General features: G+C 44.5%; 1 protein-coding gene across 6 annotated transcripts in view; it reads right to left on the minus strand.

Annotated features, from left to right (window-relative positions):
- Positions 1 to 15294, minus strand: part of svilb (supervillin b) — a 34986-nt gene extending 19692 nt beyond the window's left edge. For 3 of the 6 annotated variants that reach the window (XM_070973475.1, XM_070973469.1, XM_070973472.1), the window contains exons 1-14: positions 15077 to 15294; positions 12591 to 12654; positions 11408 to 11499; positions 11251 to 11308; positions 10997 to 11145; positions 9434 to 10259; positions 4551 to 5906; positions 3865 to 4035; positions 3626 to 3663; positions 3441 to 3502; positions 3052 to 3188; positions 2805 to 2885; positions 1298 to 1589; positions 375 to 440 (exon numbers count right to left, since the gene is read on the minus strand). In XM_070973475.1, coding sequence (XP_070829576.1) covers positions 375 to 440; positions 1298 to 1589; positions 2805 to 2885; positions 3052 to 3188; positions 3441 to 3502; positions 3626 to 3663; positions 3865 to 4035; positions 4551 to 5906; positions 9434 to 10259; positions 10997 to 11145; positions 11251 to 11308; positions 11408 to 11499; positions 12591 to 12654; positions 15077 to 15137 — 3453 coding nt within the window. In that variant the 5' untranslated portion in view covers positions 15138 to 15294. The remainder of the gene's footprint in view (positions 1 to 374; positions 441 to 1297; positions 1590 to 2804; positions 2886 to 3051; positions 3189 to 3440; positions 3503 to 3625; positions 3664 to 3864; positions 4036 to 4550; positions 5907 to 9433; positions 10260 to 10996; positions 11146 to 11250; positions 11309 to 11407; positions 11500 to 12590; positions 12655 to 15076) is intronic. The other 3 variants (XM_070973470.1, XM_070973474.1, XM_070973471.1) reach the window with 3 other exon arrangements.
- Between the last annotated feature and the right edge of the window lie 4531 nt (positions 15295 to 19825).

Genomic DNA, 19825 nt, shown 5'->3' on the forward strand with positions numbered 1-19825 from the left:
AAGCATTTTTGCCAGCTTATTCAGGTTGGGAGGAAGCCTGAATAGACTAGCATGCAGCGTTTGCAGTCGAATATTTCCATGCTTGTTATGCAATGAGCAAGCGTGTCACAGAAGCTGCTCATGTCCAAAAATTAGGAGCCAGCGAAGACAAACAAGGCACCCTAAACTTTAAAACCAATGACAAGGCAACATCTACCACAGTCATTTCAAACTTTCAAATACACACTGGGTTGCATTTACGGACACCATAAAGCTCAGCTCAGCTACTGTAAGCAAGACAACACCGGTCGCTCGCAGGACCAATCCGGTCTATCAGTAGCAGGATCATTCGATGCAACCAATCGGAAGCTCTGTACAGGCAGCGGGTTTCTTACATGGTCTCCCTGATTGGCCTCTAAGTCACCGTTACACACTGCAGAGGTTACCGGCAGCTCAGCTTCCTGTGTGGACACCAGTGATTGACTATGACTCACTGTTGAGAATACGGTGGAGGTGAATTCAACCTGTTACGAAACATCTGACGTTTTCTTGCAAAAACACGTCCCATGCAGAGTGGGAAGGAATATCAGGTCTTATCTTATTTTTTGTACTGACCTGTGTTTAAATGCTTAAACGTCAGTGGAGGAAATTATAGGATCTAGAATTATGGGATGCAAATATACAATTTCTACACAGAGGACAATATATATGTACTAAGTTGTGACACGTCAGGTGATGTTTTGGCAACATCATCATCAGCAACAAAAGAAGAACAGAGGTCACACATACATTCCCTCATGATTGCACAAACAGCACTGTGGCTGTGGGCTGCTGCACCAACAGACAAAATGGTTCCCCTATTTTCAGTATTTCTGGGCCTCCGTATGTGAATTGTTGGTGATTTGTGACATCTAGAGGCCACTGCATTAAAAAGCAAAAGTGGAATAACCTCTGCGACCTCTGTTCATTTTGTCTGAGTTTCTTCCAGCTGCACAGAGAACCATGTCATTCATCCATCATGCCCCAGTGGAAACTGGTAAACACTCCCTGCAGTGAGTGACCTGGAAGTGAATCGTCTGTTGCTTCAGGCCTTCTTACTGTAAGGAGATCTTACATCCAAATAATCCTTAGATGCAGCATTGTTCATTTCAATTAATTTATAATCTGCACATCTGTTCTACTGGAGAGGAAATGTTATTAGATGAAATAAGACCTTCCTTGATCTTGAGAGGCTTCTTCAACATTAGGTCAAATTGTGTTCATGAAAACGCAACTGCTTTCAAAAGAAACCTGCCACATGAGATAGAACCTTTTGTACCTGCTCCACCTCCCCCTGGGTAATGGGTTGAGTCTGAAACCGAGTGTTGGCCCTGCGCTGGCGGGTGTCTCCTCGGGCTGCCTCGGCGGTCTTGCCTGTAGTGTGAGACAGGCGGTTGAAGAGGGCCATCTTCTCAGCCAAGCTGAGGGTGGACAGGTCAGGCTCATCAGAGCCGGGCTCCTGGCCATCTCCCTCCACACCAGCACTGGGAGCCTGAGCTGGTTTCTGGTGTTCCTGGGTCCCCCTCTCCTGATCCTGCACTGCTGAGCCTGGCTGAGATGAGGCCTGGATGCTGGGTAATGACAGAGGGATGTCAGTGAGTGAGGAATAGGCATAAGCCTTTTGATAACTACTTGATTTAAAATGAAAGCTCATCTTTGCGGACTGGAAAGTGTTAATGTATGTGTATGAAAAAAACAGGTATTGTCACCATGCCTGCATAAGGATGGCGGAAAGTTTTTTTATTTATAGATTTATAATATGGGAGGATAAGGAGTCTAAAGTTAAACAAGAGTCAGATATAAGGTGCTATGTTCATGTCAAGAATAAAACACATTACTGAATGACTTTTAGATATCCTATGACATGGACGACTGAGAATCTTCACAGACAAGAAAATATTTGAGTATTTTATTAAAAGCTTGTTAAATCTCAGTTTTAAATTAAATAACCGTAACACACCTCGACTCAAGCATTTAGTCAAGTCTCTACTAACCATGCAGTCTTAAGCTATCAAAAGCTAATGTACTCCTCTGCAAATTGAACTGAACATACATAATGTAAATACCAGCTAGCAGGTCAATCACAGTGACAACTGTGTCAGATTACATGCACAGCAACAGAGACATAAGTAGATCAGCACACATATGCAAGATAATCATATAATGCACTCAGATGATTGCAGGGGATATGGCGATCTCCCAGCAGTGTGCTAAGTTAAACCAGGGTTGGTAAACAAACTGCAGGACACGTGAACTCAGACATGCAGAGGGCTTTAACTGGCTCAACCTCTGACCTTTCCACAAGATATGCAACTGACTTTTATGACCTGCATGTGAGTAACACTGCAAGAGGGAATGCTTGGAAACTGGGCATGGAAGGTACTGAATGAGTTATTGTGTAAACACCGACTTCCTTCCCCTATAAGGTGCACACAGCTAAGAAGCAGCACGAGGGGGCAGAAATAACAAGGTAAGATGAGCTGGATGAGCAGATCAGCGCTGCAGCCAGGAGAGGGAGATGAAGAGTAAAATGTCTCTGAGGCACATTTACATTTAAATCACAAAAGTGGATTCAACACAAGATTAAAATTCATTAACATTCGTTTGCACCCCATCCACGGTAATTTCTAAACTCACTGAGGTTCATCTATTATCGTGCTTCCATTTAACTGAGATCTTGAAAATCATTGAAACTTAGACGGGTAGAGACATTCAATGGGTTAAACACAGAGCAACACATACAAAATACAAAGCACATATACGTTAGCAGCCAGGCTCAGCTGTACCTCATGCTGACTATAGTGGGGCTGGGGACGCGAGTTACATTAGGGTGGATGCCCAAAGGTTGTGACGATGTGGCAGGATCACTTAAAAGTGGAGAAAATGAGGAATAGATGGCAAAAAAAAAACTGTGAAATGCAGATAATGTACAGAAAAGTACAGACAAAAGAATAAAATAAAGAGGAGGGAAAGGGAAAGAAATACAGCCCCTCTTCAAATACTATGATACAACAAGCAAAACCCAAGCTCTACCTTGAAGCATTGACCACCTCCTTGTTGGTGACAGGTTGTGTGTGGGAGCGATCCTGAACTCTTCTCAGACGCCTTTCTACGGCAGCGTTTCGAGAGCGTGGTTTGGGAACACCTCCCTCTGATGTCCTCTCCAGCTCCTGGAAGAATACATCAGGAAAACATCATTACATTAGTTTATTATACTGAGGCCTTAACAGTGAAGTGAAAAACAGAAATATCCACTCTACTGTCTATGGACACCCACTTAACCTGCAGGGTACACCGCTTACACCACTGCCCTGGGCAAATCTGAACAAAGCTGCAGCTTTTTAAAACAATACTCATTCTAAATTACACAGTATTAATCATCTGTCCTTGTCAGTGAAATGTACATAAAGTGGGAAGTGTACCCTGAAGAGAGACCTCTTGGCAGCCACACTCATCTTGGCTCTATCATCCAGTTTTCCTTCATCTAATGAAAAAGGAATTGTGTTATGTCACATCAATTGTACTTAAGCTTCTGCAAAAATGACACTCAAATTTAATTGAATTAAACGAAAGAGAATTATGCAAAAATGCAATGAACTGAATTTACCTTCAGCATCTTGTAGCTGTGACGGGCTTAGACGGGACCTGCAGAAAACATTAATATACATTAAGCATCAGTGTTTAGACTCTGTTTAATTTGAGGAACCGCTGGATGTTATCATTCACTTAGAACCATGCTCTGTCATCCAATTCTGTGTAAATAAAATGATTCTGGGAAAAAATAAAAAGTAAATAAAATGATTCTGAAGAGCTCCTGCAGATCACCAGGCAGAGCCCCCCCTGTACCTATCTGACTCCAGCCGCTCTGCAGAGGTGATGGGCTGGGTCCTAAACCTCTCCGACATGCGACTGTCTCCTGGAGTGATGTAGCGTCGAGGCCTCCGAGCACCCCTGTCCCGATCGCTGCCGCTAGCCGGATCAACATCCATTGCTGACAGATCTACTTTAGTTGTCTCACTTTTATAGTGGTGTGTAGATTTAGAGAGATTGACGAGAACAACAAAAAGGAAAAGTAGAAGTTGGAAATCTATTAACGGTGGTTGGTCTTGATGTTGTTTTAGTGAATTAACAGTTTACCAGAAACTATACTCAGGTTAGAAAAACAGGGTCACACATTGCTGTTGGCACACACGCTGAGCACAGCCTAACAGCAACCAAACAGTGAAGAGCCATTACCTAATGTTAAAAAGCAGCAGCACACAACTTCCAAAGGGTAACAAAAACAAAAAGGGTTGCAAAAACTGATTTTTACTTGCACAAGGATAGTTAAGCTCATAAGACAAATCTGCAGACACTACAATAAACATGATAATGGCAGATGCCATAGCGCTATCGTTGAGACGTCATGCCGCAGATTCACTTAGCATCATTATTGTCTCGAAACATTTGATTATTTATTTGCAACAGCTTAGTAATGCAGAGTTAGACAGTTATTTAGCGATGCAACACAGAACCCATGCCAGTGGACCTACAGGTCAGGTTTCCGGTTGGCATTCTCCAGATAAGAGTGTCGCAGCTGTGCTACTGACACCCTGGTGTCCAGGGTGCCCACTTCCCCATTAGCCATCCCTGATGGAGGTACGGCTCTCAGTGGCTCTCTGCTGGCTGCTTCCCTCTCCATACGATACATGGCCGAATGCTGGCTTACACCGATATCTGACATGGAGCGGGTTCGTATCTTGGGTTTGGGCCCTCCACTCATCTCCATGCTTCTGTGTTTGGCCTGAGGCACAGATGAGCCCTTCTGGAGGTAGACAGCTGAGTCAAACCTCTGGTGTCCGGATGGATCCGGCTGCTGCTGTTGCCTCTGAGGCTCAGGGTCTTCGTCTAGTTGGGGCTCCCGTTGTTTTCTCTGGGAGTCTGGCTGCTGACCTGGAGGCTCTTGTTTTTGGGGCTCATACTCTTGCTGTCTTTGAGTTTGCTGTTGTCTGAGAGGCTCTTGTGACTGTCTTGAGTGGTCATACTGATGCCGCTTTTGACAATCTTGCTGCTGAATCTGAGCACCATGTTGTCTTTTTGTGGCTTCATACTGTTGTTGCGTTGGAGGCTCTTGCTGCAGAATTCGGGGATCTTGATGGAACACAGGCTCAGATGGTTGATGCTGCCTGGGCTGATGGTGTACAGAGGTGTGGGAAGGCTGTAAAGACCTACATACTCTCTCCTCTTGACTGTCACGACTAGACAGATGCTCTCTCCCTCGCTCTCTGATTCTCTCAACATTTCTCTCCCTCCCCCTTTCCCTTGGTCTCTCCCGATCCCAGTCTTCTTCATCTTGACTCCTCCTCCTCCATTCCGGGCTGTAGTTCTGCCAGTCCATGTCTTCATGCCGGCCCCTATGAGTATCATCCACACTCCTTTCCCTTCGACGGATCTCTGAAGGCAACACAGCTTTCCTGCTCTTAAGCAGGCCCTCGGTATGGGCCTCTTCTTTCAGTGCCTGCTTGGCCTCCAATCTTGCCTCCCTGTGGGTGGCATAGATTTGGTCAGCACTCACTCTCCTTCGTGGTAGTACCTCAGGAGGTCCAGAGAGTTTGGCAGTGGCCACAGGGGCAGGGATGGCCAAATATGGCTGAGAATCCACAGCAGGGCCAGAGCGTTGGCACTCAGGAGCAGGAGGAGGATAGGCTGCTTGGCCATAGGCAGGATGGTGGCCTGGGCTGGGCTGAGGCTGGGGAACAGTCCTTTGCTGGGTGGGCTCTGAGCGCTGTGGTGTATACTGAGCAGTGTTGCCCTGAGTACGGTGTCTGTTAGCCTGCTGCCTGTCTGGACTCCAGTCAGGGGGCCTCTGGATAGTTTCATCCCTGGGCAATCGTTCCTTAACTCGGATTCTTGAGGGAAGGAACGGATAAGGGACACTGAGATTCCAGTTCAATGAAAAAGCCATGGCACACTCTGAACTCAAATGTCACTTCAAACAAGAGGTAATCTAAAGGGCATACATAAAGGGTATACGAAGTTGTTTTTTTCCATGGGACACAAAGGCTGGTAAATTCTTCAATTAAACCCGGTACAATCTCACTAACTAACTGGATATTTAGAGTAGAGTGGTGTCTTTTAACAATTATCGCCTACTTGCCCAGGTGGATGGTAGAGGAGACAAGCCTCAGACCTAATATCCGCAGCTCAAATCTAAAAGTATTTGACTGATTTTCATTTCGCACACAATTTGGTTCCTGCTAAAAATGTTGTTCCCCTGTTTAATGAATCTCATCAATGATGTGTGACCCACTGTGAAACATACTACACAAAGGTTTCTGACATGAGACTATCACGGGACAAACTCAAGCTCCCAAATCCTTCTCTAGAACTGCAACAAGGTCAAGAAGCAGCAGGCCCTGGGTTTAAATTTGAGTCTTAGTTCAAGCAACTCTCGCTCTCTCTCTCTGATGTCTCTGTGCCAAAAAAGTAAGCCAAACTATTTTCATCGACAACCCTCTGACCCCTGGTAGCCAAAGGTTGCTCTAATCTCATTCAAGACCACTAAGCCAGACATAATTGATGGGCCTCTGCTTTATCTGACATGGCATGAAGGACTTACACAGTGTTCGTACTAAAGTACATGATCACACACTAGTACTAGCTAGCATAAGCAGCTGATAAGATGACAAAGGCAGGTAGTGCCAGTGGCATACACTGGACATGTATACTAGCTAAAAGGTGATCATAATATTCTCTTCTGAAACACGACAGACACTAAAAACCAACAGACTTCAGAATGTGTGTTGGTTTCCCTTTCTTTGGAAAACAGTTGTTTCTGTGTACCAACAAAATCATCAAACCTTACTAAGACTCTCTAGAAAGGGTTTCTGGAACAAGCTGGCCATACCTCCACAAATTTCACCTGTCAAAGGTCAAAGGCTGACCATGATCCTTCATCCTTTTACAGGCTATCGGAAAGGAAGCTATGTCATGTATCTGGGCCACAGTCCACTCCAGAAATAGATGTACAACCAAGGACCTCAATGGGAAACCATCTGGGATAAACCATTCAGTGAAAATCAAAGTTTTCTGTTAATCTGTTTCTCTCCAGAATCCTTTCAGCGCAAAACCACATCAGGAGATTGAAAAACATAAAGTCTCTTAAGGGTAAACGTATGTCTTATGCAATGCCACTGTCAAAGTCACTGACAGGGTAAAAGACTATGTAATTTCATAGGGGTTAACAGGCCAGAATTTGAGGAGGGGGGATGTGACTGCAGCCTCAGCTGACAAGTGCTGAGTCAGTCTGACTGACTGGCGACTGGGTCAGGGCATCAAGCTGACTAATGTTGTCACCTCATCAACTCCAGTTCACTACCACCACTCAACTACTCATGCAACCGAGGCCACACACAGTCACACCAATTTCACAAGGATGTAGGTGCCAGGGATGGTCAAAAATGGTCAGTTTTACAGAGCTGTGGGGATGATTTACAGATGGGTTTGTAAGATTATAACACAAATGAGCGTCATGGTGGTAAAAAGAAAAGTGAGTTTGAAAAATTCTGCTCTAGAAAAACAGATGAAGATGAGTGTATGTGTGCAGATGAATAAATGTTAAGTTTAAGGTAGGGATGACAGTTTGTTGGTTGAAACGTGTTAAATGGGAGACTATTACACCATTTAATAAGGGAAGGATGACTGAATGAGATATAATATTGGACTGTTATATGGTATCTCTATTGGAACATGTTAGCTGCATGTCCACCGAGGACATGTGTTAAAGTGCTGGCTCTTTATCTTGTTTATTTTCCTTTTTTGAGGGTGTCCCCAGCAGTGTTATGGCAGGGTGTCTGCAGATTTCAGAATATTGAACACTTTCTGAAGACATTTCTAACATCTTTCATTATCTTTAAAGACCCACGAATACCTTGTGAAAGACATATGAGTGCAAGCAATTACAATTTCAGCATGGTTTCCAGTGCTTACGTGAAAACACTGTTCAATCACCCTTTTTTTTCCCTGAACATCAAGTGAATACGGCCAGCTTTAACATATGTACCCAGTGGACTACAGGGCTCTGTAAAGGCTTCACGCTGAGCAGACAGTACCTTGAGGGCCAGCTGAAGACTGTCTGAGTGTCACTCTCTGAGTCTGTGTTGAGAGACCAGTCGCTCTTTGACAGGGCGGCCAGGCTACAGGATGATGTGGTGACAGTGTCAAACCCTGAGGGACACTTCTGATCATTCTTTTTAAGATCAGATCAAAGTGAGCTGCACTGATCAGCTGAACCAAAGTCAGTCGTATTTTCAGGTGCTGAGCAGTCTGAGGATCAGTTTAAAAGTTGCTGTGTTCACCCTGCACGTGCTGATCAGAAGTCTGTCATTAAAGTCTATTTTCAATTGTTGCTTCCTAACCTAGTCAAATTCTTTCACATTGACTTGATGAATATTACAATTCTCATTCCTTTTGTGGTAGCATATTCAAGTTCATAATAGAATTTGACTCTCTGTTAATGAACCAAGCTTCAGTTAAATCAGGGCTACGTCTTGGAGCAAGGAGGGAAATCATATGCCCTCCAAAAACCAACCCCGCAATCTACACTGCTGCCCTGCAACCTTTCCCTGATGAGCTCCCCAGAGCACCTTTCCATGCGAAACTGGAGCAGTGCAAGCGTGACAGAGCTGGACTCGCAGTCTAGAAAGATCTTAATACTGGCATGGTGGAAAAAGCAGCCAGCTCGGCAGCCAGTGGACAAGTCCAAGCTGCACCAGTTCATGATCTGTGGAATGCTAAAATATCTCTCTTTGTTTATTTTTAGATTTTTGGATTTGTGCACAATCCAAATGCAGTTTGAAGTTTTGCAATTTTGTTACAAACACTATAATGATCAAAAACATGTATAAGATGTTCCGAAAGCGGGCAATTAGCAGCAAGTTGATCAGTGTAAATACAGTCAAGAAATCGTTGGTTCATATGGTTGAAACTTTCTCTTACAGACACATGAGACTTTTTATGGGCAGCAATACACAGCAGATAAAACTACCCACAGAGGAATTTAATTGCTTGTTATGATGATCTGCACTGATAATGGTCCACATTTTCAGTATTTCTACTCAAATGACTTATAAGTATCTGCATTGAGTACAACTAGAGGGTCTTTTATAATGTGACAATATATGCATACTGTATATGCGTCTAGCACTATGCACCAAAAAGCATGTATTCCAGTATCATGGTAAACTTTAAAGGTATATTAGGTTGTTTTTGCAGGACATAATACCATAAATCAAGTATGCAAGTTCAATTTTTTTGCATTATTCTTGTATTATCATGTCTTGAGTAAGAGTCTTCCATCCTATCAGACCCATGTCTAGGAGTTTGTGAAGTGCTGAGCCTTACTTCAAGTGTTTTCTGGATGCTTTTAGAAACTCACCCCTGTCTGTTGAGGATACTCTGGGCCTGCTGCTCTATGAATAAATCCCCAGGTGAGATTCCGTAGCGAGTGGAGGGCAGGGAGGCCCGGCGGGCGGTGCGAGGGGAGCTGGGAACCGCTGCGATGCTGTAATCCCTGGTGGCGGGGCTTGTCTCCTGGTGGCCATCGTCCTGATGGTGGTGGGGGTGCTGCTGCTGTTGGGGCGGATGCTGCTCCTGGGTTTTGGTTCTAGAGGTGATTGTACGCTCTTGAGCTCCACCACGCCGGTAGTTCTCCATGTTCATCGCTCTTTCCCGCTCTGAGAATCCTCTCGGTCTTTCTTGGGTCGGGGGAGGGGCTTGGTTTGAGTGGGCAGAGCTGGAGGTGGAAACAGGGGTATGATCTGGGTGAGTCCTCATGTAAACTTTGCCCACTCCAGAGCGGTATGGCACCCTGGGCCCCCGCCCTGGCTCCTCCACTTCCTGTCTGTCTCTGTCTCGCCTGGCGCCCATCTGTCGGTCAGAGGCGTCTGGATCACGCCGGGAACGGTAGCGTGGGGTGTAATCGATGTCCGGCTCCTGATCCAGGAGGATGCCATAGCGCTCTGACAGCTGGCGGCGGCGCTCAGCTTTGTAACGGGCGATGCGTTCAGCCTTGGAACTGAGGCTGGCAGGGTCTGTGGGGCCAGTTGTGGGTGTGGAGGAGGTGGATAACGTTACTGGGTCAACATACACCAACACTGGCTCTGGACGGGCGCTGCCAACACCACTTTTGACCTGAGGTGATCTGTCTTGGGATGACACCTGCTTCTGGGGTGCCTCCAGCTCCTCTCGACTGTAGCGCCTCACTGTGGTAAATAGTGGAAATACTCTGTTACTTATCAGCAACATTCTTTGAAAATTTTCTAAAAGTACTAAAAAAGTTATTCATGTTCTGTGGGAAGTGCTCAGTGGTGGTTAAAGTACAGTTACTCCCATAAAAATCACCATTTGAAAAACCTACTGAAGTCAAAGTATTAGACTCTTGGAAATGCCTAAAAAAGTAAACAAGTATGGATTCCTCGTGTCAGCTACGGTCCACAAATCAATTAATAAATTGAAAAGACATCATGCTATATTGACCATGCACAGTACGTTTAACTGTCACACAACCAGCTCTACAATCCAACAGCTGTCTTGAGTTGTCTAATGAAATAAACACTCAGTACCTGTATGTGTTATTATTCTCACAAAACACATCACAGATTTTCATATTAATTAGTGAATCCACTCATTGCAAAATCTTGCAAAACATGCATTGAACTGTATTGAAGCAGTCCAGCTGCCCAGTATAACCACATATATCCACTGCTGGCCACTACGCAGTTCCACTGGAGGAACTAGAGTTGCTTACATGCTGAAGAACATGTTAACTGAAAGAACACTGGCAGGAAGAAACTTGTTCAACAGGAAAAATCATATGGTTTACAAATACTGAACGAAAAATAATAGTTTATCTCTCTTTTTCAAATATGACTGTCAGTGTCAATTCAAGTCCACTAAAAGCAGAATCATATATTTGTTCAGTGCATCATGCCATGCTTACCCATCACACAAGGCTCACAGGGATCTGAGGCGCGGGTGTACCGTGGAGGATCCTCCTCCAGCATTCTGTTGGCTACCAAACCACCGTGGACCAGTGCAGGCGGAGCATCACTTTCAATCCCCTCCAGGCGCCGGGCTATCCGATCCTTCCTGTCAGACACAAAAGGCAGAGGGTAAAGATGAGCAGCCGCTGAGCTCGTGAAAACATGTTAATGGGTTTATGTGAAAATGCAGTGTTGTGAGCCCTGAAGATACCTGTTCATTCCCAACTCCTTTGTGATAGGTCCTTCAAAGTATTTCTTCAACTCTGAAACTGAGTATTAGAGCAGAAAATCGAACATTTAGCATGAATGTTAAAAGTGACAAACGGTTTTATTCTGAGTTATTTTGCGTGTTTAGAACCAGTGCACACCCTTGGGAAGTGCAGCCAGAAGTTTGGCATCTGTATCTGAAACACTCTTGACCAAGGCGGTCTTGTCACCCAGGGAGAAGTCACTCTGGAAACTGAATGAGAAGACAGAGTCACAAACCTGCTATCGAGACGAGACTTATCACATTCTGATATCCTAATGGGTGCAAAATCAATATTCAATTAAAACAGCTGAGCAGAACTGCTTCCTTCTCAAAAATACATGGTAATTATAGGATGAGCAGGTGCTTTATTAGAATTTACCAAGTGATAAAAGAGATGCAAAGTGGTGATGCTGAAAGTTTAGATTAGCAAAAGTATAAAAGCATGAAACAGTAAATTGTGCCTGGTTTCCTACTTCAGTTCTCCCCACAACTCTGCCTCAAACACCTTGTCTTAAAGAGGTGATGACAGGTAAAGGTGAAACTCAGCTGGAGTCACTTCCAACACAATCCAGCTTAAGAACTGGGTCATTAAGTCCTGACTCTCTTCCAAGTGGAAGCAGACAATCAAGGTCTTCTTAATGTCCTCACGTCACAATCAGCAGGTCACACAGGCCTCAACTCTTCATACATCAATGGTGTGCATTTAGCTAAGGGGCGTTTCAACAATCACTATTATTTTGAAGGAGCAGATCAGTTGAAATTGCTTGTGCATCGTTCTGATATCTTTCCAGACGATCCTGTCCACCACATCTTAGAGCTGAGGATGCAAATGGGAGAAAATACAGAGGAGCTGCTGATCATGTTGCTTTTTCTCCTCTTTAAAAAGAAGATTTTGATGTTCTAATCTTTATTTTTAGGACTGGGTGTAATTGAAAAATGTGCAGTTACATTGGTGAATTTTGTCTTATATGATCTGTGAGAGTGAACTTAAGATCCTCTGTGCACTAAAGCTCTACTGCTGAAGAACCGGCAGAAACACTGTAGATTAATGCAAAAGGGGGCTTTGTGCAAAGTGCCCCTGAAGGAGGTATTATGGCTCTAATGCCATGCGAACAAAAAAGTGTCTAAAGGATAAGCTGTTCCAGGCATCTCCAGCTTTTAATGCTTACAGCGCATGATAAGCTTAAGCACTCGACTGTGGTAAACCTATATCCTTACATATCCTGAACTTGATGACAATGCAAAAATGAGCCTATTGTAAATGCTCTTAGAAAGCAGAACGTGTCATTTCTGCAACTCACCTTAAGGCTTCTGTTGGCAACGAGGTCGAGCTGGAAAGTTTGGTGGGAGCTTTAGATCCAATTCCTAAAAAGAGAAACAAGACTCAGTCAAAATAAAATCCACAATCCACCTTCTCCCCCTTAAATTCAAAATTCAGCATTGCTGTGCTGACACTGGGAGTACTGGAACTTCTTCTTCTTGTCAAAATGAACTGTGCATTTCTGGCATTTGGAAGAACAGTAGACCTGCATCACATTAAGGTTCACTTTATGCTCTTCATCCATAGATTACTGCAACAACTGATCACAGTCCAGCCGTTAAGACAGCTTCAGACGAGTATGACAGATGGGACGAGTGTGGCTGCATTTTGAAAAACACAACAGCTCGCACAACAAGGGTCCGGAAGCAGAGCAAAAAGCAAACTTGGCTCAAGTTCACAAAACAACGCAACACAATCCCACATGAGTTAGCCACATTCAGCAGCATCAACAGCTGGCATCAGTCTGGTCAGATCTGTGCTTCTCTTTGATCAGAGAGGTCTTGATTTAAGCTGACATTTGATCAGTTTTAGCTGCTAATATTAAGATTTGGCTTCTTTTCTTTTGCAGGACACGCCGTTTATATTTTTCAAGGAGACAGAAAGTCATTGTTGTTTTTGATCTGAACACCTGGTCAGGCACCTATTAGGGGTTTGTAGGTTTTATTCCCACCAGGCATTTACTGTACTGAGACTGCATAGTGTCTACAAAACAGCAAATGCAGACTAGACCAAACTTCAGCCCTTTCACAAATCTCACTTTAAAGATGAGACGCCATACTTGGAACATACTTCACAAAATCTTTTACCTCCCATTGGAAGTACAGAAAACCAAATAAAAGTAATTTTTAAAAGGCTGTATGCTGTATTTCTAAATAGTTCTTCACATAATTACTATCATTAATGCAGCAAAACCACAATATTCAGTCGACACAAGTTCTGTAATAGGTTTAATTCAACTTTTTCACCATTGTACCACTCATCTATTGAATGATTCAATATGATAAATAGCTTATGCGTAACTGAAAAGATAATGACGATATTTCTAGTCTGAGTATGACTCACAAAAAGATTATTCAGAAAGTTCACATCCAGTTCCCAGCTGAAAGCTGACCCTCTCGCTTTCACATCACAGCAGCGGCCTGTTGTAAAGTTGTAGCCCAGTACAGGAGAAAGATTGTGTTACTGCTCTAGACACCTCCAGAATATATTCTGCTTATTTTGACCTCTAAAGACCATGGAGCAATAGAGCAGGGAACGTTTGGCTGGACAGGAAGTACGGAAGTGGAAGGTGAAGGAAGTTCTTACGCTCACTTAGACATAAAGTTCAAGGGCTTCTCAGTGGACTGAGAAGTGACCCAGTGAAATTCAAGGACTCAAAAGTGGCTTGTTTTGATGAAAGGCGTGACACAAGTCAGAATTAAACATACGCAAGGACTGAAATTTGGATTGGTAGTCTTCATTATATAACATGAATGCTTGAATGCAAGTCTCCTGCACAGATTTTCCTCCAGACGTACAGCTCTGATCCTAGAAGACACAATGGCTGTGACATCTTTGGCGTTCTATTTTCATACTAAAAATCCATAAATGTAAAAACCTTTAAAGCATTACTTCATCTCAAACCCGCAAACATTCAAGATCTTGGAAGCCTGTGGGAACCTAGTGGAGGTATCTGCACATGTATCTGTCTGTTTATCTGCCTGGAAAGCCCCTTGCACACAAGTCAGTCCGGCTTTCCTTGGAAACGCCTGCAGGTTGTCAACAAACCAAGCAGCACAAGGCTCAGCGCTGGCAGTGCCAGAGAGTAGCTTAGGCTGCTGACGGTCCCAAAGTGAGCGTGGTGAGGAGAGGGATTTTCTATAAATATTCAGAGGTGCAAAATAGACTCGCTGAGTGAACTGGGCCTTCGCTTGCACACAATCTGTTTGTGAAGGTTGCTGGTTGAACATGAGCAGCCCTCCATCTCGGCAGGCAATGACAGAGTGCACTGACCAGGTCGAACAGAGAGGAGGAAACAGGAAAAAGCTCAATGGATAGCACACAGCAGCAGCACACACCTGTTGAATATAAAGCACCAAGTGAGTGCCGTGAAAATGGTCTTTCACTCCCCATTCATTCAGAGCCTGAGGCTAACATCCATTCCCATGGTGACAGACCTTCTGCATCTATTTATAATATCCCAAAAATCTTAAACGCATTAGACAGGGATGAGTAGCTCTTACACATCACAAATCCTTGTTGCATTTGATCCAACCAAGAAAACAGAAGCAAATTAAGGAGTCAATCAGTCAACCTGCCGCACTGAATCCCCCCGCCTGCCGCATCAGTAACAGCCACCAAACTGTCATTTATCACAGTAAGGAGCTAAACTGCATTAGCCAAGTCCCCCAGGCAGTCCATAGAGTTAAAGGTATTTAGAAAGTCCACCTATAGCTAGTCCCAGCCCTCAGCTTTAAAAGGCCTTACCTTGGCCAAAGGGCTGCACATGGTTCACATGGTAACTAGAAATCCATGGGTTTCGAAACATGTTTAGGGAGAAGAAAGGAAGGATGCCTCGCTGCTATGACTCCCCCCTGGTCACAGTGGTGGTGAGGGTGGCGGACAGCTGGAGCGGCAGAGGTGGAGGCGAGGGCTGCTACCAGAGAGCAGACAGGCAGGGATGGAGGTGGAGACACGACCGCGAGCGCACGGCCACAGCAGAGTGACTGCCACACAGCAAGCCACGGCCAACACAGACTGGCTGTCATACAGTGTGTGTGTGTGTGTGTGTGTGTGTGTGTGTGTGTGTGTGTGTGTGTGTGTGTGTGTGTGTGTGTGTGTGTGTGTGTGTGTGCGTGCACGCAAAAGAGCTGAGAGAGAGAGACAGCACAGCAGGGTGCTAAAGCAGCTCAGAGCCCTAATCAGATTACAGGCAGAAATTAGCCTTGATGATAAAAACTCTGGAACAGGATTGGACGAGGGTGCCAGCAGGGCGGCAGGGGGTGTTATGGGGTCCGGGGCAACTGGAAGTCAGATGGTATCCTGCACACACGCACACATCAGGCATGCTTCAGCCGTGATGGCCAGGTGCCACGGAGCGTCCGAAAACTAAAGCCAGAATAGCTTTAATACTTATATTGCTATCACAACATTGCGAAATCTCCTCTGTTTTTATATGCAGCTGCAGTCCACCATGTCGTAAAATTCAATGTACCACTGGGAATATGATTCATTATGGTTGTAAGGTTTATACTGGCAGACTTGTCTTGATGCCAGCTCAGTCTAAGAAAGACTTTATTAAACTGTCATGTGCAATGCAGCAGAAGAGCATTTAGCATTTCCTGTCGTATTCTAATCACTAGCAAGGATTTCTGACAATATTCTCTTCAAAACTTAAACAAACCTAATTAATTTGGGTCGTAGTTTATTTCAGTTTCCACTCTTCCTCATCACGTGCCTCATATTTACTGTCTCACTGCCTTCCTCTACCTTCTCGACAGCTTTATCTCTTTGTCACAAGTTGGCCTGAACTCAGACGTACAGACACAATCACACAAAGTGGGTGCAGACACAATCTCACCTAACTGATGGCAAAAGCCTGTCATCACATCAGGTGGTATGCGTGTGTGTGTGTGTGTGTGTGTGTGTGTGTGTGTGTGTGTGTGTGTGTGTGTGTGTGTGTGTGTGTGTGTGTGTGTGTGTGTGTGTGTGTGTGTTTTCTTTAGCCTTTCTTAACCTCCCAACTGTTTACACAAGTGAAAGTATTTCATAGAGACTCCAAATCAAACTGCAGGTCCGGCTGTCTGAATGGAAGGTACCTGGAGAGCTTGGATCACTAAGACAATGTTAAGCAGCCTAATTTACTGTCATTTACACAGCCTGAATGCAAAAGTTAAGGCAGCTAGAAAAGGTACAGATGTGCGCTCATGCCTCACATCCCTCAAAGCAGCAGTTTCCATTTGCCTTACTCTTTGTCCAAAGCAACACACAAAAACAAAGCATATGTACCTGTATGGCGTGCAGGCACCTGTAGGCTTAAAATCGCGTTTTGGTGTGAAGTATGTAACAGTTACAAACCAGGAAGCACTAGGAGTAAAGGAAGTAACATAACACAGGTGTAATCAGGCAGTTAGTGCCATTTATTGCTTAGAAGACAATGATTAGAAACTTGGATATCAATCGGAAAATGAGCAAACAAAGGAGAAGGTGGAGCCAACGAAACAAATATAACAAAAAATGTACTTCCTGTGAAGTCAGGGTCACAGCTACCATGCAGGCTAATCAATACTAAAATAAACCGAAAGCTCTGAGTGACGTGAGCGCTAACCATGAGCGTGTGAGCGTCAGCGAGCAGGGCTGCAGTGTTGTGCATGTTAGGATGCCTCTGCCCCGTCCTCCCCTTCCTTGTGCTTCCCTTTGTTGTCCCCCTGTCCCTTTGTGTCATCTGAGTCGTCTCCTTGTGTCTTTCCTTAATTGTGTGTGTGTGTCTGGACTGGGCGGTTCCTCCTCAATCATGGCCGACACCTGATCCTCGTGCCGATCAGACATCACAGCTGCAGCCAATCCATGAATCGCCAGCCACGGGACAAATACCTTGTTGTTCTCTCTAGCCTGGTAACACGTCTCGGCCATTTAACCCTCACAGTGCCTCATTCTTCGCTCAAGTTTTTACCTTGGATTTTTCCTAGTTAGTCTCCTTGTGTCTCATCTCCTCATCTATCTACCTGCCAAATCTGCCCACCTGAAACCCAGCAGACTCACCTCACCTGCCTGCCTGCTCCTTCCTGGATCAGCACTCATCTCAGAGCGATCAGTTTACCTTTTGTGACAATAAATCAAAACCATCTGAATCTGTGCCCCGCATTAGGAGTCCAGAGATTTACTCAGCCCTTAACAGCATCACTCTTAACATAAACGTTTTTTTTAATAAACTGAAAGTGAAAGTGATCAACTTCTTGCTGTTTAGATTGTGTTGCTGCTCACTGGGGTTTGACCTCAGTGTTCACAATAAACTTAATCCCCCAAAATCCCCCAAAAATCAATCTCGCAGTTTATCATTCTCCCTTTATCTTCGCCACCCACTTAATTATCTGCACTGGAAACCAGAGATCTATCAGTATAAACTCCAGCACTCAGGCATCAATAAGAAGTAACAACCATACAGAAAAGCATCCATGCACACTTAGTTTTCTCTTACAAAACAGCCTGTCAGTATAATACCCCTTAAAATGATGAATGTCAGATCTACAGTATTGGACAGGCCAGAGACCTCCACTCAACTCTAAAAGCTGTGTGAGCTGTATCGAACAAGCGACCTGATAATAAAAACTCTTGTCACACACTTTTGAACTGCGTCTTAAGTCCTGCTCACTTGCACGCTCACTCTCCTCGCCTCTCTGATGCCGTTTCTCACCCTCTCACACACAAACTCCCCCCACCTTCCCGAGTCTGCCTCCGCTCCCTGCAGACGCCCCTAATAAGGCAACATGTGTTGTGAGTGGCTGCCTTGGGGAGAGGTCACCCTGTCAGCCAGCCGGCCATGTTTACCAGGGGATCGTCTCCACGCCTGCTCTCTGCTCTGCCTTGTTTTCCTTCCCACTCCTTCTCCCTTTCATTCCCCACATTTGTCATCCTCGCCATCCATCTCGCTGCCTCCTCTGGTCCCTCCTACTCATTCCTATCAGCCGCTTTTCTTTGTGATTTTTTCTTCATCTGCTTGCTTCTTCCTCTCTCTCTCTCTCTCTCTCTCTCTACACCCTCTGTTTACCCCTCCTTCCACGGCCAACTCCCACACCAGCCTGCACAGCAACAAACACGACACATCCTCCATCACTCGCCATCACGCCGCTTGCATACATTTTAGTTTCAAAACAGGCCACACGTCATTCATAAAGCTTTTCTTAGAAGTAAACCTCACGGACATAAGACATAATACTTGAAACCTAACCAGTCTGAGGTGGGCTATGGGTGAGCGAGGTGAGTGACATTATGGGAAATGTTAGACAAAATGACCAGTATGCAGGTTTAACATCTGGATTTGCTGACATCCTTTACTATAAATTCACAAAAATGTGTTGATAAATTAGCTCTTCAATCTTGGGGTTGGTTGTTTTCAGAAGCCATGTAAGAGTTTTGTACCTCACTTCTCATATTCAGCAATTTTCCTGGCTGTTTTGTACTTTTTTTTCATTTAAACATACAATACACGATATAAGATCATTTGCTCGGACTTTAACCGTCTCTTAGTTCACTGCGTCACAGACAAATAAAAATGTGAAACTCAGCTCAACAATTTCGTCTTGCAACACTGGATGTCCAAACTGGTTCATAAAACCCAACACCCAGGACACCACGTAAACACCATGAGGTGAGGCACTTCAGCAGATCCCGTGTGACTCAACATCAAAAGCATCTCTTAGCTCGTCGTACAGAGTTTCAGCTAAGATGGTCTTTTATCTATAGAAACCAGCAGCATGGTCCTTTGTTTCAGTCTGATCTTTGCTGAGCTCAAGGCTTAACGTGATGTACGTCATGACTGGAGCTGAGCACAGCCTTTTGTTTTACCAGGCCAAACACACACCATGGTTTTAACTCTAAAACAACTTTCAGGTGAAGACCATCCTCAGTCACTGAAACATTTTTATATAATCATGTCTTAACAGCTGTCACTCGTCATTCAGAGTCATTCTGCCATTTTCCATCATGGACACAACTCAGACAGACAACCTCAATAGCAATCGCAGTAAGACAGCAAGTTATTTGAACAGAGAAAACTTAACATTAAACATACAACAGCCTATTTTGACCATGCCAGGAAAATGGATGAAACAGCTCATTTGGTGTAAATGTGATAAACAAACCTCAGAGCATGGAAATAATTACAGTTTTTTGAGAACTTATGGTCTGACCCTACTGTAGATGCTTCAGCCAACTTCGAATCAATGAGTTAGACTGAACGTCCTTCTTGTGGACACAGGACTGGGATGTGTAGCACAGGCTGTATTGTATTGGGAATCAAACCTGCATGTCTCGCCTCTACAGGACCCTCACACAACCTGTTCGCCTTGCATCAGTTTTGCTGCTGTAACAGTGCTTAGTAAGCGTTTCTCCATCCAAAAGACCTGCTTGTGGACAGGACAGGTTCCAAATCAGGCTTCACGCTAACAGATTTAGGAGGCAGTTCAGGACAGTTTGTTGATTCTTCTTTGTCTGCTCAGATGTGCTGGTATACAGCTG

Source organism: Chaetodon trifascialis, chromosome 11, assembly GCF_039877785.1.
Source record: "Chaetodon trifascialis isolate fChaTrf1 chromosome 11, fChaTrf1.hap1, whole genome shotgun sequence".
NCBI lineage: Eukaryota > Metazoa > Chordata > Actinopteri > Chaetodontiformes > Chaetodontidae > Chaetodon > Chaetodon trifascialis.